Below are 24,136 nucleotides of genomic sequence, written 5' to 3' on the forward strand. Positions count from 1 at the left end.
CGTGTGGTTTTCTGTTTGCAGCCGCCCCCGAAGCCCACCATGCCTAGCCGTCCCATTGCTCCTGCTCCACCTTCTGCCTTGTCACTTCCCCCCAAGGTTCCAGGGCAGGTTACCGTTACCATGGAGAGTAGCATCCCTCAAGCTTCAGCCATTCCTGTGGCAACAATCAGTGGACAACAGGTTTTCTTCCTCTTAATTTGCTGATTTTCCAACTGAGATGCCAGAGTGTTGATCATTATTTATTGAATGCCAGCAGTACATTAGGCCCTGGACTAAGTTAAAAAATTAACTAGTCACAGTATCTGCAAGGGGACGAGAGTAGAATTGACAGAGAGGGATGGCATAGGGAGTAAGGCCAACACGCACAGTGGTCTTGTCATTTAGCCCATACGTATTGAGTATCTGCTCTGTGGAAGGTTCCATCCGCAGTGTGAGAAACAAACCTAGATAAGACAGCCCATGACTTTGAGCTCAGAGTCCATTTGTGCTTGGTTTACAGGTACAGAACTGTAGTGGGTTAAGAACAGCCTCACAGTAGCAGTGCTTCTCTAGGTTATTCTCTGAGGAGCGTAATGTGTATCTTTTGGGGAACTAACAGGTTCCCTCAGCAGCCTACCAATCGTGAACATTTATTTTAAAGTCTCATATTTAGCTTCATTTTTAAAAATTGTAATCCTCCTCCATGATATGCATTTTATTTCTTTAAATATTTTAAATTACCAATGAAAACTGAATCTCAGAACTTCTCCTTAAAGTTTACGAGAAAAAAATCGGTATTCCAAAAAGACGCACTGTGGTTTTTTCATTTTGTCACACTGCTGAATACTCCCAGAAGTGTTGAAACGTCCACCTGAGAAGCACTGGCATCAGGGTTGGGCGAGTGTGAGGAAGGGACACTGAGGGTTGAGCTGAAGAACTCGCAGGGGAATGCCCGTTGGATATTGACTCAATTTACTTAGAAATCCTGGCTGGCATAAAGAATGCGTGAATTTAGTGGCATGCAGAGGAAATAGTGAGAGTAAGAAGAAGTAAGCTATTGGCCAAGATAGAGAAGATAGAACAAGATAGAGAAAACAAATAGAGAAAGACTACTGCTGGCAACGCGGGTGTCTGCAGGGATTCGGTCAGGTGTGTCATCAGTGACAGGGATGTAGCAGCAGCTAGACCCGAGGCAGCCGATGGGTCCCCCGTCACCACGTGCCTGCTGGCCCAGGCCATCGTGCAGTGTGCTGTGTAAAGAAAGCTAACGTCCTATCCCTTGGGTGCTCACTATCTACAAGGAGCAACCCAGCCCATGTTTAGAGGTAGCTGGCTTCCCAGAAGCAATGTCTAAGCACTCATGGCTAAGACCAGACACTTGGAAATAACATCCCATCCTGTTCTTTGAAGGGACACCCCAGTAACCTGCATCACATCATGACCACAAATGTACAGATGTCTATTATCCGCAGCAATGCTCCTGGGCCCCCTCTTCACATTGGAGCTTCTCATTTACCTCGAGGTAAGGCTGCGTGTTTTGTTGAAACTCTTGAAAGGCAATGACAGGTGTACATTTGGTAAAAAATACGGTAACACAAAGCATATCCAGAATGAGCTTTTTGAAGCTGCAGGACAGGAAAAATAAACTTAGATAAATGCACATTTTTAGCATGGTCTAATAGTTGCTTATTATAGTAATAACAAGTATGTGTCTGTGTGTAAACTTAAAGCAATTCAGGTTTTTTATGGTCTAAAAATTGTCCTTTAGTAATGAGGAGCTCCTAAAAGCTATGGTAATCTAAATGTGGTCTTCCTTTTTAATAAATAACTCACAAATGTTAATACTGAGCATTTTTGAAGTTTAGTGGAAATGGTTACTCAGATCTCTTTGTTCATCTGGCAATAAGCTGAATTTGTTCTTACCATTACATTCTAATAGTTTCTACAGTATTAAGTTTAGTGAGAGTTTTCAGCTACTTGGTCAGAAATTGTCACCGCCTATGAGAGAGGATGAAATTATTTTGGCAGAAGCATGCTAGTGGATGCTCTCTCTTAACATACCTTAGTGGTTCTCAGGATGAAGTTCAGATACTGCAGGGGAGGCTGGTGAGGTCAAAACTAATACATGTGCCCTCTCTGTGCTGACGTGGGCACTGACGGTGCAGGGCGGTGGTGGTTCATGCAAATGCAGCTGCCCGGTGGTTTCCCTGCCGGAGCCTCGGCCTGAACCAGGGCAGCAGCACCTGCCGGAGCCTCGGCCTAAACCAGGGCAGCAGCACTGTGCTGTGCTGCACTGCTGAACACCTGTAGTTAGACCAAAAAGCCGGTTTCACTGAAGAACATCCTCAAAGAAGCAATACAGATTGTTAACCTCAACTTCGGGCCTTGACTGCACATTTTCTTAATAATTTCTTACGTGATGAAATGGGAAATACACATAAAACACTCAAAATACTGACCTACTGAGCTTCTGGGGGATATAATTGCAGCTGTTTAAATTGTGAGCCCAGACGCCATACTAATGAAAAACTGCTCTTTCTCCAGGTGCAGCTGCTGCTGCAGTGATGTCCAGTTCTAAAGTGACCACGGTCCTGAGACCCACTTCGCAGCTGCCAAACGCTGCTGCAGCTCAGCCAGCAGTGCAGCACATCATCCACCAGCCCATCCAGGCACGCCGGGGCTGCGGGGAGTCAGCCAGCAAGTGTTAAGGGCCTGCTCTGAGCTATTCGCTCTGCTGGGCACTGCATGAGTCCTTAAACTTTAAGTGACTTTTGATCTAGTTGCCAGGATGTAGAGCAGGCTGAATTATATACAGTGTCATGTGGTCTGCTGTGAGAATTTAGGAGAGAGGTAGGGAGGCCAGGCTTTCTGTTGGGATGGGTGTGGCAGTGGGGATTCAGAGAAGTGAAGAGGGAGTGAAGGGAGCAGTGTTCTGAACAAGGCAAGAAAGCTGGTGGTTGGTTGTACACAGTGTGGAGTAAACACTAGTTAGAACTAAGTAATTCTAATTTGGATAGGGATATGTGAACCTGTAAACTTTTTAAGCACATTTTTATGCACATACGTATCTGTTTTGAAGAAGACGGTCCATGCCTTTCCACTTTTTTCAAGGAAATCTGTGGCCTCAGTACTACTGAAATATACTGTGTGGTACCATGTCTCTAAATTTGAGACTCTTAAGAGTATAAACTTGGTTTTTTACACGGTAGAGAGCTACTTCATTTTTTAAATACAGTGATAGATGATCAAAGAAATATCTCTGAAAGTTTAATCTGGCTGAACTATATACAGAACATGGAAGTTCAGTGCCTTTAGGGGCAAGGCTGGCAGCATGTGTGAAACAGCTTTAAGATAGTGCAGGAAAGTGCTGATTAGAAGGTGGGGTAAGCGATATCTAGCCTAGAGCATTCACATTAAAACAAAAGGTCTTGCTGGCTAATGAAAAACATTTGGAGACTAGACTAGGGCCCCAGAAGTATATGTTAGGAAGGATTGGAAAAAGAAGAGAACCAAGGTAAGGCGCTCGCTAGTGAGGAAGACAGTGCAGCAGACCCAGTGTGAGACGACAGACCATAAGAGCAGCGCTGTGGGCGCAGGCCTGCAGGTGAGGAGCAGAGCAGGAGTGAGAAGACAGTGCAGCAGACCCAGTGTGAGACGACAGACCGTAAGAGCAGGGCGGTGGGCGCAGGCCTGCAGGTGAGGAGCAAAGCAGGAGTGAGAAGACAGTGCAGCAGACCCAGTGTGAGACGACAGACGGTAAGAGCAGGGCAGTGGGCGCAGGCCTGCAGGTGAGGAGCAGAGCAGGAGTGAGAAGACAGTGCAGCAGACCCAGTGTGAGACGACAGACGGTAAGAGCAGGGCGGTGGGCGCAGGCCTGCAGGTGAGGAGCAGAGCAGGAGTGAGAAGACAGTGCAGCAGACCCAGTGTGAGACGACAGACCGTAAGAGCAGGGCAGTGGGCAGAGGTCTGCAGGTGAGGAGCAGAGCAGGAGTGGACAGAGCCTGCCTGGCTGCCTGCACGTGTCAGGATCGGGAGAGAGGGACTGCTCTAGAGCTCAGCTGATGGAGCTGACAGCAGACAAGGGCAGTCCAGCGTGGAATTAGTCTGCAGGTGAAGATTTGACACTCGGACGTAGGAGTAAGGGAAGTATATCCACATGAGAGCATCTGGGACCTGCATCTTCCTCGGGTAAAGAATGCTGTTTCCAGGTACTCACTTTTAGCGTGCGAGCCAGCAGTTCCATCTAGTTCTGTGAAGGATTGCATAGTCATGAAAAGTGTCTACTCTCGGACCAGCACCAGATCTGTGGTAACCAGAGCTGAAGGGTTAGCTTCCAGTTTGTACTAATAGTAGGACAGAATTTTGAATCTGGTCATATTGGAAAAGGAGGGACTTGTGTACTGTCCAGTCAGAATTGGGTTTTTTTGGACAATTCTGACTGTTCGCCTTCTAACAGCCTATCTCTTAAAAAGAGTTCCTTAATGAGAATGGTTAGAGTTTACTTTCATTTGGATATAAACACACTTATTAGAGGCCCAGGGTTCACATTATACTTGTAGTGTTTGGCATACTTTATTTCGCTTTTTAAGTGAAGTATTTTTTTTTCTCTTCTCTTGGTAGTCTCGTCCACCTGTGACCACCTCTAATACCATCCCTCCTGCTGTGGTAGCAACCGTGTCAGCCACCAGAGCTCAGTCTCCAGTCATTACTACGACAGCAGCCCATGCCACTGATTCCACACTTAGGTATATTTGGGGATCTGAAGATCAGCCATCTTGTCATCTTCCCTTCTTATCTCCTCTTTTCTCTTCCTTTTTTCGTTCCTTCATTCTACTCAATATTTATTGAGTGCTTTTTTTTTTTAATGAGCCATGGTAGTGTTCTCCATACTGAGGTTAAAGCCATGAACAAATAAAAAGAAATTCCTGCCCTTATAGAGTTTCTCTTTTTGAAACTGTGACTGGAGACATGCAACTGAAAAATATATGTTTTTTCAGGTGGCAGAGAGTGCTTTGGGGAAAAATTAGGTAAGGCAAATGGGATTTGGAGTGACAGGTAGGCAGTGCAAAGGGGCTTACTATTTCATATAAGGTGATCAGGGAGGGCTTTGTTGATAGGGATACATTTGAACAGAAAATGGAAAGATACGGTAAATGAGCCGTCTGGGATAAGAGTGTTCTAGGCAGTGGGAGCAGTAAAAGCAAAGGCCCTGAGACAGCACAGGGAAGCCTTAGCAGAGTTTGGAGCAAAGCATCACCATAATCTGAATTAGTTGGATCAGCCTGGTTGCTGGAGAGAGTAGGCTGCGAGGAGGCCAAGTTAGAAACATTGTTTAGAAGGGGATGGCAGGAATCCAGAGAGATGATCGTTGGAGGTGAGAAGACATAGATTCTGAATAGAATTCTGCAGTTAGTCAAGAGGGTTTCTGAGGAATTACGTATGGGGTTATGGGAGAATGAGAACAGTCAGGATTATGGCAGCACTGGTTGGCTCTGCAGCTGGGAGAGTGGAGTTGCCTTAACTTGAGATGAGAAGCAATGTGAGGAGCAGGTTTGGGGCAGGAATTCCAGACTTTGATTTGGGGCATTTTACATTTGTGCTGACTTCTGAGCCCCCCAAGTGGAGATGTTGAGAAAAGTTAACATGTGAATCTGGGGTCCATGGAAGAGTTCTGGACGATATAATTTAGGAAGAAAGCGTGGATAAGGAAGAAGTTTTTGAGAGAGAAAATGGCTTCCAGTTGAGAGGTCTTTTGAGGGAGGCGGTGTTCTCAAAGGAAGACCAAGATTCATTAGGGCAGGAAGATAGGGGATATATTCACAGAAGAGGTTGAGGATATAGGGGATTTCGCTAAAGACCAATTGTGAGTCCAGAGGGTATAGCGGAAAGATTGAATGTTTGAAAAATGAAGATAGTACAGTTGATTTACAGACCATACGGGAAAGAGTCTGGTCAGTGAGGGATGCCCACCAGTGTTTTTTGTGAATGACTCAGTAGGGATAAGACACGATGTTATTTGTCCTCACAGCCTTCACCATTAATATGCTTGGAGGGCCATGGGGGAAGGCAGCAGGGTGAGTCTTCCCGGGAGCATGCAGAATTCTAGTGGTCTTTCTTGATTCTTGCCATTGCTTATGTGGGTGCCAGGGAAGGGGCTTTCGACAGTGTAAACAAGAAATGATTCGCTGAACAAAAGAAGGGGTAGTGGACGTGTAGAGCAGAGCTGTCAAGAACTAGAGACCATCTGTAAGACTTGTCTATCAGTTGGAAACAGTTTGAGGTGCCTTCTTGGTTTCTTCCTTGTTTGACCAAGTAAATGAAAAGGAGGCAAGGGAAAGAAAGCAGATTTTAGAGAGAAGGTTGAGTTTTGGGATACTGAGTTTATCTGTGAAATGATTAATCAAGCGGCTGTGGCAATAGGTTATTGAAGAGATGTCTTTGCCTGAGATACAGGATTTTGACGTCATTAATACAGGCTGTAGTGAAGCTTTAGGTAACTGAGTCTATCCAGGGGGAATAAATACAATGAGAAGAGGGCCTGGAATAGAACTCTGAAGACAGTGACACTTAAATGCAGGAAAGTGCCTAGGACTTAACTTCAACCACTAGCTCTGTCATTTGCTAGTTGTGTCATTTACTAGTGACTTCTGTGTCAGTCACTAGTCGTGTCTGACTCTTTGTGACCCCATGGACCGTAGCCCACCAGGCTCCTCTGTCCATGGGATTCTCCAGGCAAGAACACTGGAGCGGATTGCCATTTCCTTCTCCATGTCTAACCTTCAGCAAGTTTTAAAGTTAATCTAATCCTTAGTCTCCTTTTCAATAAAATGAAGACACTTTACTTTTTGGTAATAGACTATATTGTCTGAGGTACAAAGAGATATAATTGCCCACTATAAAATAGACTATGTGTTATTCATGTTAACTTTATAGCACCTTTAAAAAATTAATACATTCAGATGGTGTGATGAAATTCAGGGTTAGATTTTTTTCTTCAAACTATGTTGAATTATCTGTCTTTTCCAGTGTATTGTGTTTTTACTAAAAAAATGGATGTTGAACTTTGTCAGGTATATTTTCAGCATATAACACTATCTCTTCACTCATAAAACAAATATGTGTTGTATACCCCCTCTGAGCCAGTCACTACTCTAGGCATTAGAAATGCACTAGGGAGTTAAACAGACATAAACTGTAATGATCAAATGATTTTTTTCTGTTTAAATGATCCATAACTATGATAAATTTCAAATGTCTCAGTTCAGTTCAATCACTCAATCATGTCCGACTCTTTGCGACCCCATGAACTGCAGCATGCCAGGCTTCCCTATCTATCACCGACTCCCGGAGTCCACCCAAACCCGTGTCCATTGAGTCAGTGATGCCATCCAACCATCTCATCCTCTGTCGTCCCCTTCTCCTCCTGCCCTCAATCTTTCCCAGCATCAGGGTCTTTTCTAATAAGTCAGCTGTTCGTATCAGGTGGCCTAAGTATTGGAGTTTCAGCTTCAACATCAGTCCCTCCAATGAACACCCAGGACTTATCTCCTTTAGGATGGACTGGTTGGATCTCCTTGCAATCCAAGGGACTCTAAAGAGTCTTCTCCAACACCACAGTTCAAAAGCATCAGTTCTTCAGCGCTCAGCTTTCTTTATAGTCCAACTCTCACATCCATACATGACCACTGGAAAAACCATAGCCTTGGCCAGACGGACCTTTGTTAGCAAATCAATGTCTCGGTTGCTTTTTCATATGTCTAGGTTGGTCATCACTTTCCTTCCAAGGAGCAAGCATCTTTTAATTTCATGGCTGCAGTCACCATCTGCAGTGATTTTGGAGCCCCAAAAATAAAGTCAGCCACTGTTTCCACTGTTTCCCCATCTATTTGCCATGAAGTGATGGGACCAGATGCCATGATCTTAGTTTTCTGAATGTTGAGTTTTAAGCCAACTTTCTCACTCTCCTCTTTCACTTTCATCAAGAGGCTTTTGAGTTCCTCTTCACTTTCTGCCATAAGGGTGGTGTCATCTGCATATCTGAGGTTATTGATATTTCTCCTGGCAATCTTGATTCCAGCTTGTGCTTCTTCCAGCCCAGTGTTTCTCATGATGTACTCTGCATAGAAGTTAAATAAGCAGGGTGACATATACAGCCTTGACGTACTCCTTTTCCTATTTGGAACCAGTCTGTTGTTCCATGTCCAGTTCTAACTGTTGCTTCCTGACCAGAATACAGATTTCTCAAGAGGCAGGTCAGATGGTCTGGTATTCCCATCTTTTTCAGAATTTTCCACAGTTTATTGTTATCTACACAGTCAGAGGCTTTGGCATAGTCAATAAAGCAGAAACAGATGTTTTTCTGGAACTGTCTTGCTTTTTCGATGATCCAACGGATATTGGCAATTTGATCTCTGGTTCCTCTGCCTTTTGTAAAACCAATTCTAATGTCTAATTCCCTTTAAATTCTAGAGATAGATGGTGGACTTCCCTGGTGGTCCAGTGTTAAAAACTCATCTTGCCATGCAGGGGATGCACGTTTGAGCCCTGGTCAGGGACCTAGAAGCCCACATGCTTCAGAGCAGCTAAGCCTGCACAGCACAACTGTTGAGCCTGTGTGCCATAACTAGGCAATGAAAGATCCACATGATGCAATGAAGGGCCCACGTGCCCCAGCTAAGACCCGACTCAGCCAAATAAACTTAAATTCTAGAGACAGAAAGTTTAAACAGACCGATTTCCATAGAAAAACATAGAAAATTTCAAAGCACTATCTCCCAGAAAATCACCTGGCCCAGATGATTTCATTGAACTCTACCGTACTCTAAAAGATCCAATAAACAGAAGATAATTAAATTAGTTCAAGAACTGGAAAAAGAAAGGAAATTTCCAAAGAAATTTAAGTGGTATGTCTTCATCTGTTAAATAAATTCAGTCCTGTCTGCCAGTTCTTTGATCATTTTTTTGTTGTTCTTCATCACTTACTGGAACAAAATTTATTCTCTTTTGCCAAGGGCCGAAAGGATATTGTATCTGTAGATCCAATATTTTGAATTTTCACATGCTCTAAATTGTTTCCCAGATGAATATCCTTACACTTAAAAAATAGTTTGGCAGATAAAGAACTTTTTTGGTTCCTGTGTTATTTTTTCTTTTAAATTTTATTTACTTGTTTATTCATTTTGGCTGTACTGGGTCTTCATTGTTACACATGGACTTTGTCTAGTTGGGGCTAACAGAGGCTACTCGCTAGTTGGGGTGCACAGGCTTCCCGTTGCTGTGGGTTTTCTTGTTGTCGAGCACAGGCTTTGGAGCGTGCGGGCTGCAGTAGTTACAGCTCTTGGGCTCTAGAGTGTGAGCTCAGTAGTTGTGGCAGATGCGCTTGGGTGCCCTGCAGCATGTACAGTCTTCCCAAAGCGGAGGTTGAACCTGTTTATCATGCAGTGGCAGGCAGATTCTTAACCACTGGACCACCAGGGAAGTCCTGGTTTCTGTATTTTTTTCCATGAGTATTTTCATGAGATATTTTCCCTCTGCTTTCTAGAGCTGCGTAGTCTATAGCCTGATTTTTTTTTAACCTTGTTTGTCTTTGAATTTCAAGAACTTTATTAGGACATGTTTCACCATTACCATTATGTATCGGTTTGTTCTGGAATATGATGTGCCTTTTTAATCTACACCATAACACTGTATTTATGAAAGTTTTTGTGAATTGTATCTTTTTATATTTATTCAATTTTGTTCTATTTTTTGGGGTGGGGAGGAACATCTGATGATGTGCTTGTTGGATCTTTTTGCATGACTTCCTTGTCTAACCCTTTTATACTATTTTTTTCCTCTCTTGACTGCTTCCTCTTCTCATGGTTTTTCTGCCCCTTACCAAACCCTCAGCACTGTGTCTCAAGCTCTACTGCTAATTCTGCCTTCATTCCTGACACAGCTGAATGTTTTTTTTCTGGTTCTCTCTCAAGTGCTGCCCTTTTATTTTGTCTTCTGTTGTCTCGTCGTCACTTCCAGTGAGCTCCTAGGTCTCTGCTTTGCGTTTTCATTCCATAGTAGCAGGTATGTCATTCACTTCCTTAATTCATGGCACAGTTTCCATCTGCCTGGTGAGAACATTTACAGTGGACACCCTCACTTCTGTCCACCTTTTTTCTTGCACCATCTTTAAGTAGATACTGTGCTGCTGCTTTTCTGAATCCTAATCTTTGAATGAACTTACTCTGGACCAACCAACCGTCTGTAGTTGGTTCTTATAGGCAAGCTCTGTACTGGGTTAGAAGTTTTCCTGAAGACTCGGGATGCTGTTTTGAGGGGTTTTGGCCATTACTTCTCTCTTGCCAATGAAAATACACTGCTGAAAATGGCAGTTTCTCTCTTCCTGAGTTTCACCACACAGTTGCCCTGTGGAGCTTATCTGTATCTGTGCAAGTCCTAGTTCATGCCTTGCCTCTTGGATCTTGAAACTGGTCAGGGTCCAGGTTCTACTTTAATGTCATCTCCCACTATTACAGACCATTTTGGTTTACTGGGTCAGAGTATACTCCTCACTTTGAAGAACTATACTGGATCTTATCTCTTAAATTCAGTTTGTAAACCCATTCACTAATATCCCACCAGGTCTGATTTTAAAGCATTTTGAGAGAGGATCCCTATGGTGAAACCATTGCTTAGTTTGGATACATGAGATCCCAGTCACATCACCTTTACAGCTTAAATTTTCGTGTTTTCTTCCTCCTAATCTATATTCACATGGTTCCAAAAGCATAAAAAGGTGTGCAGTAAGGAGTATCACTCCTCTATCCCCCATCTGCTAGGTTCCTGTGATCCTTTCCCTTTGCCTTTGTAAGGTAACATGTTAATAGCTTTGGGGGTATCCTTCTAGTGTTTCATAACTGCAGTTGAACTCAAATGCAGTTCTTAACTTTTATCCTTTTACCCCCAAAATTGTATAATTCATGGATTCCTAAGCTGCTCTCTTACTGCAGCTAGCTGCGTGTGAGTCTCATAATTCATATATTCCTCTTTGGGTTGGTTTTTATATATATATATATATATATATTTATGGCAACATATATTGAAACTTTTTTTCAGTATGTGGAATTTCATTGTTCTTTTAGGACCAATATGATGATCCATTGTATAAAAGGATTTGAGGTTTGTTTCCTGTCCTATACTATCATAAATAATATTACAGTGAATAACTTTATACTTAGGTCCTAATGCATGTGTGCAAGAAATCTGTAGGATAAATTCCCAAAAGTGATCACAAGGTGAATGTGATTGTAATTTTGATACCTCTGTCTTAATTGCCTTCCTTAGGGTTTGTACCAATTCACACTGCCTCTAGAATATTTAAAATTTCCTGTTCCCTTACAGCTTAAACAACAGAGTACACTGTGAGTTTTGAGGATTTTTGCCAATCTGATAGGTGAATGATGCTATATCAGTGTCTTTTAAATTACATTTCTCTTCCTCTGATTAAGACTTAGAGTCTTTGCACTTTGTTAAGGGGCCATTTTTGTTTTCTTTTTAGCAAACTGCCTACTCATATCCTTGGCCTCTTTTTTTATTGGACTGTTATTTTTCTCTTGGATTTCTAGGAGTTGTTAGTATATTAAGATTACACTTTCATCTATGAGTCTTTATGATACTTTGCTTGTAGTGTGTTTTAGGAGGTTTGCTTATTTGTTTAGAGTTAAGTTCATTGATCTTTTATAGCTTTTGGATTTTGAGACCAAAAATCTCAAATTTTTGTTAGATTGTTAGAAAGCTCTCCCCAACTCCAAGGCTATAAAAAAATTCTATATTTTTTTCATGTGTATGTTTTTTTTCCATTAAACCTTTCATTATTTTCATATTTATCCTGGTGTATTGTGTGAAGGTAGGGATTCAGTCTTATTTTTTTCAAATGACTACATAGTCTTCCCAGCATCATTTATTAAATAGCCCATTCTCCCTCTCTCTAATTGGAATTCAGCTTCAATTATCTTACCATTTTTGTAATTTCAGTAGCTTGCTGCCACTTAATTTGACATGCTGTCTGTGTTGATATCCTTTTCAATTAGGTATTCATAACTGTAACTTTATCATGTGGTAAGGGATGATATAAAACTGGGGGAAGAAAGAAGTGCTTCAGGGATCAAGGTTAAACTTTTAATCAGGGTTTTCTGTAATCTTCTCTCATAACAGTTAGAACCTTATCTTCACTTTGTTCACAGAGTGAAGTGTGTTTATTATAATAATACTTGCTCGAGATTGTCAGAGAGTGTTGATTATTAATGTTGAAGATACTCAGATGATTAAGGATTAATTTATTTGGTTCGTGGGCTTCCCAGGTGGTGGTAGTGGTAAAGAACCCACCTGCCAGTGCAGGAGACATAAAAGATATGGGTTTGGTTACTGGGAGGGGGAAGATCCCCTGGAGGGAGGGCATGGCAACTGAGTGCAGTATTCTAGCCTGGAGAGTCCCATGGACGGAGGAGCCTGGCGGGCTACAGTCTATAGCATTGCAAAAAGTCGGACACGACTGAAGCGACTTAGATCGCACACATCTTGATACCTTTCCAGATGAAAGGTTATGGCAGTTTAAAGAGAGAAAATCGATGGACAGTTAAGTTTATTGGTTCACCTGTGGACTTCATAGACATGTGAAAAAGTAAAACTCTGACTGATCTTACACAAGACTGCCTGCATTATGTCTGGAGAAAAGTCATAGATTGTCATGTCTTTTCTGTCTTCCCAGTCGGCCAACTCTGTCTCTCCAGCATCCACCGTCTGCAGCAATTAGTATTCAGCGTCCTGCCCAGTCACGGGATGTGACAACAAGAATCACACTGCCATCTCACCCTGCGCTGGGAACACCAAAACAGCAGCTGCATACCATGGCGCAGGTAAAACCAGAGGTGAAGAGCCATCTGTATACTCTGTGGGTTAAAACCAGAATTGTGCAAGTCTGGCTTAAAGCCTGGCAATATTGAAGGGAATGGTTGCTTTTAAAGGAGATTGAGTGGGAGAAGTTCTTGTTTATAATTGTGTTGTGGGCTGTTCCACACACAGAAAACGATCTTCAGTACTGGCACACCAGTGGCTGCAGCAACAGTAGCTCCTATTTTGGCAACCAACACCATTCCTTCTGCAACCACGGCCGGTAAGTCAGCAACCCTGCTCTTTCTGCCAGGTAAGGAGGAGGCATAAGTTGTGGGTTCCATTTTTACTTCTCAGTTTCAGGCAGAGAATGAGAATTAGGCTAGAAAAATTCTCTTAACTTTTCCCAAAATCTTGGGATTTTGAGAGTATGTAATAAATGCACAGAGGCCATTGTTGAAGAATTTCCCTTTCTCTCTTGTTCCAGGATCAGTATCACACACACAAGCTCCAACAAGTACAATTGTTACCATGACAATGCCTTCACATTCGTCACATGCTACTGCCGTGACCACCTCAAACATACCAGTTGGTAAGTGTCATGCAATGTGCAGACAGACGCTTACAAGGAATTTTTCAGCCCATCTGACTGGGTCTTCATATAGATGGTTAGTGTTGACTTTTTTTTTTATTGTTAATTTTCAAAGCAACGCTGACTTTTAACTTTGAATATTATTTGACATACAGATTTGGCATTTTGATGGTAGAGCAAGAAAAGGTAACAGTCTTTGAGAGCTCAAAATAAACTATTTTAACTCCACTGTGGACTTCCTCATCAAACTTTGCCTCTTCTATGTGTACCTTTTAAAAAATAAATTAACTTCACTGGTAAAAGTTTGAGAGGAACAATAGGAAAAGCAAGAAAGAAGCAAAAATCAGGAATGGAAGGAACTTGTACACTAATAGGTTGTTCGGGGAAAATCTCTGGGTGATGCAACAGTGGGAAGAATGGTAAACCTCAAGTCACTTCCCCAAGATTCTTGTCTTGAGTGACACCCAGAGTACTTCATGACCACCCTAAAATTCCTTCCAGGCTTTGTTTATTCCCCCTTTAAATATGTGTATATTTTCATTATTAAGAATCTTTGAGCGATTTCCCTGGTGGTCTCGTGGTTAGGACTCAGCACTTTCACTCTCAGGGCTTGGGTTGGATCCCTGGTCAGGAAATCAAGATCCTGTAAGCCATTCAGTGTGGCCAGGAAAAACATCTGTTAAGGTTTTGGCAGCCAGACTTGAGTGATGGAGAGAAGAGATTGGCAGGCTTTTTCCATAGGGCCAGATCATAAATGCCTCAGGTTCTGCAGGCCTCATAGGTGTGTACAGCCACCTAGCTATAGACAAGTGAAAGTGAAGTCGCTCAGTCGTATCCGATTCTTTGCCACCCCATGGACTGTAGCCTATCAGGCTCCTCCGTCCATGGGGTTTTCCAGGCAAGAGTGCTGGAGTGGATTGCCATTTCCTTCTCCAGGGGATCTTCCTGACCCAGAAATCGAACCCGGGTCTCCCACATTGCAGGCAGACGCTTTACCGTCTAAGCCACCTAGGTAAACAAAAGAGTGTGGTTGTGTTTCAGTAAGACGTTTAATGGGCATGGAAATTTGAATATCATATCATTTTCACCTGTCACAAAATATTCTTCTGTTTAATTTTCCCCCAACCGTTTAAAAATGTAGACCCATTGTTCGTTCATGGGCCAAAACAGGCAACAGCAAGGTTTGGCCCGCGAGTTGCCAACACCGGTCCTCAGAGCTGATAGCTCACTTCAGAGCTTCCAAAGCAGAAACTGTGGTGTGTGCGGCAGAACACGCCCCTCTTTAACCCACAAGTCACAGGTTTCAGGTTGGTAGTGTTGACTGTGCCCTGGTTCTGTAACAGTGAGTGTGCCGTCTTACTTCCTTCACTCCTAAAGATACGAGACAGCTGCTGTATTTATAACATGCTGTGCTTTTCAAAGTAGAGACCTGGTGACCAGACACACAAGTGTGACTCCCTAGCCTGCTGTGTCCCAGCTCTGAGGTTGGCCCTCCCTCCCCGCGTCCTTCCTTTGTGCATGTGACAGGCTAGAGCTTCCACAGCCCTCGTAGCAAACTTTGAGGGCACATTTCCAGAATATCGGTAGGACCCAGGAAACTTGCTCCGTTTTTCAGAGAAGCCAGAGTGCCAGCCCCTAAACTGGTGCTCAGCCCCACAGCACGCTCTTAGTGAGAGGATACTGTGGTCTTTCTCACGCTCCTGCTCACTGTGGCTTGGCATTAGAGAGCCCAAACTTCTTTCCCACCCCTCTGAATTTAACATCACTTCTGTGAAGTTTGGGGGTGGCGTATCTAGCATTAAAGCGCTTATGTTGAAGAAGATCGCTGACTGTTCCATGTTGCCATTTCAGATTATTTTCTGGCTGCACCTAACAGTGTCATCAGTCATCCTCAGCACTGTATAAAGTCAGAGCCAAGCCCTTTCTTTTCATTTTATAGTCGAGAGTCTCACTAGGGAATGTGTAGCTATGAAGAAAATCAGACCAGTAAAGAGGAGCTGTGTACCCTGGAGGGGCTCTCTGGTTGTGTCTTGAACCCTCTCTGTGAAGAATTACTTAGAGATCAGTTTTTATTAATGTCACTCTATCTTCCTAAGAGTAATATTGTGGAAGTAAACTCACCAAAAGTACTAGGAGACAAATTTCATTCATTTGGCTGAACCTACCAATTCTGCCTCTTCTGAGTATTTGCAGTTACATTCTCTAACTGTAGTCTGTGGTTATATTCTCTAGCTCATTTATCTTCGATGTTTCACCATTTACTAAATTCTAGATATGAAAATCATTTGACAGACGTGTCCAAACAGATTTAAACATCTGCCACTTAATGTGATTTTGTCTAAGTTCCATCAGGATTTTTGCTCTAGTTTTGTTTTCCTCTTGTGTAATAATCCAAATATTTGTTACATCATAATAGGATCCGTGTATAGAAGTGTCTCGATTCAGAAGGGATACCTGATAAGAACCCTCGGAGTATTGATTTTCAAGTTAGGGGCATAAGAGGTGTATTAAAGCCACCTGAGTGTTTTCTGTGTCACTTGCTTTCTCCAGGTGAGATTAAGTATTGGATTCAGCCATTGTTATTACTAGGAAAGTATTGGATCAGGGGAAAAAGTCTGATTAACCGTAAGCATAGGGTTCCTTCCTGCCATAAATGCCTGTTTCCAGTGGAATGACATCCTTATTTTTCTCTACACATGACAGTCGTCTCAGATTAGGTGATCATGGTGTTCAGAAAACAGGAATCATCTTTGAAAATAGCCCCAATTTATGAATTCTGCATTGTGATTTTCCTGAAGGGTTTTTCTTTTTTTTTTTTTTTTTAAATAATTGAAGACATTTTTAATTAGGAAAAAGTAAAAATATTTTTCATGTGTGTGTTTGTGGTAACCAACCTCTGCTTAGCTACTCTACCAAATGACAGGTACTTCCCTATTGGAAGCATTATTTTTTCTCCTCCCTTTTATGGGCATACTGACAAAACAAGGCTTAATTGCTTTTTACTCAGCACAGACTCTACTTATTACTGATGAAAAGCGCATCATGCCAACTTCTGTCTGCATTAGACATCAGGGCCATCCTCAGTGGTGAACTTGGGCATCCCACCGTCTTCCTGCAGAGACTCCCCAGCTGCCTTCCTTGGAAGCTAGTTGGGCATGGGTGCGGGGGTGGGGAGCTGGTGCTTAGTGTGCTGTTCTTTGGGTGATGTGCTGATGCCAGCCCAGTCTCCGCTGTTTGTGTGCCTGTCATTGCTGTGGTTGGGTCTTTATACAGGTGGAATTAAATTTGAAAACTATTATTTTTATTTTTGCCATAAAATATGCAAAATCACAGGACACTCAAAGAGACTTTAAAAATAAAGTGGTCATCTAAAGAAGACTTCCTCATAGATGAGAAAACTGAGCTTGAAATAATCTCATTACTAATTAGCTACATTATTACTAATTGGTTAAGGGCCCTGGAGAAGAATCAAAAGTATTTGCCATTTCTGTATTCACTTTTTTTTTTTTTAAGTCTTCTCCTTTAAAAAAAAAAAAGTTTCCAGGAAGCCAAGTCAGGGGGAAAGGGCCCGCTTGCCGATGTTTGTAATAAAGTATTAATATTTCTGGGCTCCAAAATCACTACAGATGGTGACTGCAGCCATGAAATTAAAAGACGCTTACCCCTTGGAAGGAAAGTTATGACCAACCAGATAGCATATTCAAAAGCAGAGACATTACTTTGCCAACAAAGGTTCGTCTAGTCAAGGCTATGGTTTTTCCTGTGGTCATGTATGGATGTGAGAGTTGGACTGTGAAGAAGGCTGAGTGCCGAAGAATTGATGCTTTTGAACTGTGGTGTTGGAGAAGACTCTTGAGGGTCCCTTGGACTGCAAGGAGATCCAACCAGTCCATTCTGAAGGAGATCAGCCCTGGGATTTCTTTGGAAGGAATGATGCTAAAGCTGAAACTCCAGTACTTTGGCCACCTCATGTGAAGAGTTGACTCATTGGAAAAGACTCTGATGCTGGGAGGTATTAGGGGCAGGAGGAGAAGGGGATGACAGAGGATGAGATGGCTGGATGGCATCACTGACTCGATGGATGTGAGTCTGAGTGAACTCCAGGAGTTGGTGATGGACAGGGAGGCCTGGTGTGCTGCAATTCATGGGGTCGCAAAGAGTCGGACACGACTGAGCGACTGATCTGATCTGATCTGATTAATATTGAACCCTGCTTTGACAAGTAACAGTTGTGAATGTATCAGTGTATTATCAGATTGAAATAATTCAGTTGAACCCATAGGTACTCATCTTTTCATTTTTTATTTTGATTAAGTATCTAGGCTTCTTATTAACATTTGCATTCTTAAGATTGTTCCTGACCGAGAATGTTTCAGCATGCCAGTAGAAGCATTTGAGTAGTAATGTAATTGGATGATACTTTTTTGTAGCTAAGGTGGTGCCTCAGCAAATCACACACACGTCTCCTCGGATCCAGCCTGACTACCCTGCAGAGAGGAGTAGCCTGATTCCCATTTCAGGACATCGAGCCTCTCCAAATCCTGTGGCCATGGAAACCCGCAGTGATAATAGGTAGGAGGGAATGTACCCCATCATGTCACCAATTGTTTTGATTTTTCAGTAAAACAAATTATCCCACAAATATGGCATATATTTCCTTATTTTCAAATTTACCCCTGAAAATCCAATACAGTATATGATTTCTTTAATTTTATGAATGAAGCTGTGCTGTATTTACTCATTCTCCTTCTGATGAATGTTCTAGTATTGTTGTTTTTTTTGCCTTGTGTATTTCTCGGTTTAATTTATTTTGAGCCATTTTGAATGTAAGGGTGACAGCATCATGACCCTTTTATACCTAAGTGTAATTTCCCATTTTCCTCCAGAGAACAAAACTGTTCTTATTTAACCACAGTATGGGCATCGGAAATGATCCTTTAGCATTCCAGTCTCTTTCATACATTGACATTTTAGAAGAGTATGGATTGGCTAGTTGTTTTTGCAGAATATTCTTCAGTTTGCGCTTGTTGGATTGTTCCGCATGGTTAGATTCAGCCTGTGCGTTTGGGGCTGAATGCCGTTAGGGGATAAGCTCTTCTCGTTGCTGTATACCACAGGGCTCATGCTCTCCTGTTCTCCCATCATTGGTTGTGTCAACACTGTTTCATGAAGTTGATGTTTGTCAGATTTTTCTACTGTAAAGGTATATCTTTCTTCTTTGTAAATAACTAATTTGTGTGGAAATACCTTGAGACTATAGACATCCTACTCCCCAGTAAACTTTTACACGGTAGTCTTTGCTTCTGTTGATTATTGGCTGGATGTGTTGATGCTTGCAATATGATGGTTGCAAGATAGTGATTTTTTTTTCTATCATTTCCTTTATGTTTATCGATTGGCATCCTCATGTAGAGAAATTTTATCAATCCTCATTTATTTCTTTTGTTTTGTATTTTATTTTTTAAAAATCCACATGGGCTCATGGACTTGGTTTTGTTTATCATAATTATAATCCATTACTGTCACCTGTATTAATGCTCAAATTGTCTCCAGGTTGGTCCTTGGGAGCCCCTTCGGACTAGTTCCTGTGGGTTTTACTGTCCTGGTCATTCTAGCCCTTCCTTACTTCTCACCACAACAAAATACTTGTAGCTCCTCTTGAACTTGATCTCTCTGAGCCCTGATTCCTTTTCATCATTTAGAACCAAGATCTAGGCATTAGATCTTTTTATCTTGACTGGATTGTCATTTCTTCTAGGCCCTTTAGCAGGAGAGGTAGGAAGTAGATAGCATTTTTAACACGAGTGCATCCGGGTGCCTCTGGTTCAACCCCACTGCCTCCCACGTTCTGTATTTGTGGTTCACGTCTCCTGCCTCACAGTGAAAACCAGGCAGAGTGTGTATGCAGTGATTTCATGATTGGATCCTTTTTAAATACTCGTGTTTGATTATTATGGTGTATAGAAATGCTTATTTTTTTATATTTTAAATTTTTGTATTTTTAGTTGAAGGATAATTGCTTTACAATATTGTGTTGGTTTCCAGCAAACATCAGCATGTATCAGCCATAGGCATACATATGTCCCCTCCCTCTTGAACCTCCCTCCCACCTCCCTCCCCATCCCACCCCTAGAAACGCTTATCAGCTTGGGGATATTTTGTTTTTATCAAGGTATGGTTGATTTACGGTGTTGTGTTAGTTTCTGGTATATAGCAAAGTGATTCAGTTATATGTGTATGTATACATTTTTTCCCATATTTTCCATTATGGTTTATTATAGAATACTGAATATGTTTCCCTACACTGCATAGTAGGGCCATGTTGTTTATTTTGTATATAGTAGTTGGTATCTGCTAATGCCAAACTCCCAGTTTACATCTCCTCACCCCTTGCCCCTTTTGTAACCACAGGTTTGTTTTCTGCCTCTGTGAGCCTATTTCTGTTTTGCTCCTTTGTATCATTTTAGATCCCAAATATCGATGATACATGACATTGGTCTTCTCTGACTTGCTTCACTTAATATTGATAATCTCTAGGTCCATCAATGTTAAAATACTACTTTCTCTAGGTCTGTGTCCTTTGATATAATTGTTTGGGACACAACTTGAGAAATGTTGGTAAGGCAGTTAAAAGTATGAAGAGTTTGTAGGCAACAGGACCATTTGAAGGGAAAGAAGGAAGTAGACCATTTTGGTTCATATTATCTGTGTTCCGTCTGTAGACCATCTGTTCCTGTTCAGTTCCAGTACTTTCTCCCAACGTACCCACCTTCTGCATACCCACTGGCTGCTCACACCTACACCCCAATCACCAGCTCTGTGTCCACCATTCGACAGTATCCAGGTATGAACCCCACTGTTACGGTGACTTAACATTTTAGTTTTTGCAAGCAATGAGATAGAAATTGATCAGTGGGTATTACTAGTATGAATTTAATGATTCTAGCTTCAATTTTCAGAGTCAGATAAGGCTGAAATCTAAAGCTTTAAGGTTGTAAATCACTATTTCTATGACTGTAAAAGGTTGTTACTTATTAGTGATATTAGCATGATTTTATCCCACCCTGAGGATAATTATGGTAAGTTTTGTTATCCCTTAAAATGGTAGTGCAGTTAAAAATGAATAAAGCTGTACTCTTATGGGTCATCTGTTTCATGGGTTATTTGTTGTATTTTTAATGTTAGCCCAGTTATGCTCAACATTCACCATCCAGTCTTGTTAATAGCGTTCTTTTTGCCAATCCAAAGTAAACAATGCTTAAACTGCAAGGTTTGTATAATCTTTTGCCGTGAGACCCTCTGCTCACTTTAGGCCTGAGAAAGCCAGGTTGTCAGACTATGGCCGTTGTCCTTCTCATGTGCCTCTGGGGCTGCAGCCAGGGCCGCCTGTGGCCATTGGGCATTTGAAGCCGACCTGGCACAAATGAAGAACTGAATTTTTTGTTTTAAATTAAAATGAGAGAAATTTCAAATATGTTTGGAACAACTTAGCAGTATGAAGCTACTTTTTGCAAAATTGCTGATTTTATGGAATCAAAATAGAAATCAAGTATTTCTGATAAAAATTTAGTCTCTGAATTGAAATGTGATTTGAGAGTAAAATATACCCTGAATTTTGAAAACATATGGAAAAGAGAATTTATAACACGTTACTAATAACCCTTAGTAAGATTGTTATTTTAAAATTATCATTTTTTGGACATATTGAGTTAAACGAGATGTGTCATAAAAATTAATTTGGCCTATATTTTATTAATGTGGCTACTGGAAAATCTAAAATTGCGTGTATTACTTATATTTTTGTTGGACAGCGCTAATCTAAAGCTTTCAAACACTGTGATGTTTAAACAGCTTTGAAAACAGGTTCCTCCACCTCTACATTTTTTGTGTGCTTTGATTTTTTTTTTTTTTGCTGAGGGTGGGGGAGGAAATGTTTGTTTTTAAAAATTTTCTTTTTAAAAGGAATTCATGACTGTTCTTTATTAGCAATCTTATAAAGTAAAATCTTGTTTAATTGATTGTTGCCACAAGTGGAATGCTAAAAGTATTGTAGAAGCATGTCTGTGTGTTACACTGATTGCTGAAAACTTTGAGTCTCTTTATCAGTAATATCACTTGCCTTCAGGTTCCTTCCTTCATCCACTAGCTCAGCCCATTGATACTTCCCTAACAGTGTGGTTGTTTCACGTTTCTGGAGAAGGCATCAATCATTCATGACCACTATATATTTCTCTGAACGCTAACCAACGGAAAAGAGCATGCAGGCTCTCTTGAGCTAGAGCTGACTATGCAGACACTATCACTTATGTATAAACTTTTATTGTAAAAATCCTTCATAAGAACACTGTCTGAAGTATTGGGGAACCTGCCAGTCATCTGTGTCTACATTATTCTTTTTTCACCCCTGCAGTAGCCTTGATGGACACTAACACAGAAAAATAAATAGCACAATCAGTACTTTGTTTCTTCCAGTATCAAACCATCCTTGTTGGTGCAGATGCGAGGTAGTGTAGTATTTGTCAAACGTGTAAGTCTGCACATGGATGGACACAGATGAATAAGTCATTTAGAAACCAGCTGACAGTATCCTGTTTTCAAGGACCGTGAATTTATTAGCTTATTTTAAAACAGATATTTTTAAGTCAAGAACAGAACAGGAAAATTTGTATATAATAGCCTCTGATCTTGCCAAATATGGATCACTTTACTGTATAGTTTATAGTAATTAGAACAGTTGTTCATGGTCTTGGTTGCTTTTACAGATGAGATCTTTTTGGTCTATTATAAGTTAGGTGGAAAGATGAATATATAAGTCTAGATATATAACTATATGTAACTATAGGGCTTCCCCAGTGGCTCAGTGGTAAAGAATCTGCCTGCATTGCCAGAGATCAGGTTCAGTCCCTGGGCTGGGAAGATCCCCTGAAGGAGGGTATGGCAACCCACTCCAGTATTTTTACCTGGAGAATCCCATGGATTGAGGAGCCTGGAGGGCTACAGTGCGTAGGGTTGCAAAGATTAGGACATGATTGAAGTGACGGCACATATATGTAACTGTATATATATGTGTGTGACTATAGGTACATAATCTATATATTTTGCAAGGAATTGATCCCTCTCATATTGTTCCTGAAAATTCACTTGTTGTAGAGGTGTTTTCCATTTCATTCATTCGTTTATTCATTCATGCATTTATTAATTCCACAAATATTTATTGAAATTCTATGTAAGATCCTATGCTAGCTCTGTTTTAAAATTGACTTATAAACAGATGTTGCTTTCAACAAGCTGAGAGTCTAGTAAGGAGATGAGATGTGAAAAGATACTGTAATATGCTCAAGCTCACAAGAGAGACTTGAGCAAAGCCACGCTGTTTCTGAGGTAAGAGGTTACTTCTACTTGAGAAGTCGGGTTGGAGGTCAGGAATGATTTCCTAAAAGAAATGACATTTGGGAAGCATCTTTCAGAATGGATAGGGCAGAGCCATGGTAGGACTGGAGAAAAGCACATTTCTGTCTGTGAATAAAGTATTAACTAAAATATGTGCTTGAAAAACCAGAGTGGTTTTGTTTTGGTGGAAGCATAGTGTGAGTAAGAATGCAAAGTGTGGAATAAGATTAGATCTCGCTCAGTACTGAAGAACCTTAATGCCCATGCAGGAGACACAGGATCAATCCCTGAGTTGGGAAGATCCCCTGGAGGAGGAAAAATGGCAGCCCACTCCAGTATTCTTTCCTGGAGAAACCCATGATTAGAGGAGCCTGACAGGCTATAGCCCATAGGGTCACAGGCTATAGCCCATAGGGTCGCAGAGAGTCGAACACGACTGAGCACGCATGCACACATGGTGTGGGTGAGAATATAAAGTGTGAAATAAGATTGGGTCTTAAAAAGGCTTGTAGTAGTAACTAGACTACAGGTTCTACAGCAGGCAAATGACCAAAGAACTATTGTGTAACAGAAATAACATGGGTACACTTCTCAGGAAGAAACTGTAATGCTCTGGAAATTGTGTATGTGTGTATTCTACAAAGGAAGAATGGTACTATAACAGTGACTTCTAAGTTTACATGTTCTATCACTTCATTATTCTTAATGCATAATAATAATTTACCTTTTTATTTGTCATTTATAAAACATTTTTAATTATATTATTAAAATTGAAGTATTTGTTGTTCAGTCACTAAATCGTGTCTGACACTTTGCCACCCCATGGACTGCCATGCCATGCTTCCCTGGCCTTCACTATTGCCCAGAATTTGCTCAAACTCATGTCCATTGAGCCATCCAACAATCTCATCCTCTATCATCCCCTTCTCTGCCTTCCCTCAATCTTTCCTAATATCAGGGTCTTTTCCAGTGAGTCAGCTCTTCACATCAGGAGGCCAGAGTATTAGAGCTTCAGCATCAGTCCTTCCAGTGAATATTCAGGATTGATTTCCATTAGGATGGACTGGTTTGATCTCCTTGCTGTCAAAGGGATTCTCAAGAGTCTTTTCCAACACCAGTTTCAAAGCATCAGTTCTTCGGAACTCAGCCTTCTTTATGGTCCAACTCTCTCACATCTGTACATGTCTACTGGAAAAACCACAGCTTTGACTAGATGGACCTTTGTCAGCAAAGTGTTGTCTCTGCTTTCTAATATGCTGTCTAGATTTGTTGTAGCTTTTCTGCCAAGAAATTCTAAAATTCCAAAATTGA

General features: G+C 41.4%; 1 protein-coding gene across 9 annotated transcripts in view; it reads left to right on the forward strand.

Annotated features, from left to right (window-relative positions):
- SAP130 (Sin3A associated protein 130) overlaps window positions 1-24,136 on the forward strand; it is a 78,093-nt gene that overhangs the window by 11,938 nt on the left and 42,019 nt on the right. For 5 of the 9 annotated variants that reach the window (XM_027554604.1, XM_027554613.1, XM_027554566.1 and 2 more), the window contains exons 4-12: window positions 22-180; window positions 1,390-1,501; window positions 2,524-2,648; window positions 4,600-4,724; window positions 12,722-12,869; window positions 13,036-13,126; window positions 13,331-13,435; window positions 17,866-18,007; window positions 20,158-20,279. In XM_027554604.1, the coding sequence (XP_027410405.1) occupies window positions 22-180; window positions 1,390-1,501; window positions 2,524-2,648; window positions 4,600-4,724; window positions 12,722-12,869; window positions 13,036-13,126; window positions 13,331-13,435; window positions 17,866-18,007; window positions 20,158-20,279 (1,129 nt within the window). Of the gene's footprint in view, window positions 1-21; window positions 181-1,389; window positions 1,502-2,523; window positions 2,649-4,599; window positions 4,725-12,721; window positions 12,882-13,035; window positions 13,127-13,330; window positions 13,436-17,865; window positions 18,008-20,157; window positions 20,280-24,136 lie in introns of all 9 variants that reach the window. The other 4 variants (XM_027554558.1, XM_027554594.1, XM_027554539.1 and 1 more) reach the window with 1 other exon arrangement.

This window comes from Bos indicus x Bos taurus, chromosome 2 (assembly GCF_003369695.1).
Source record: "Bos indicus x Bos taurus breed Angus x Brahman F1 hybrid chromosome 2, Bos_hybrid_MaternalHap_v2.0, whole genome shotgun sequence".
NCBI classification, from domain to species: domain Eukaryota; kingdom Metazoa; phylum Chordata; class Mammalia; order Artiodactyla; family Bovidae; genus Bos; species Bos indicus x Bos taurus.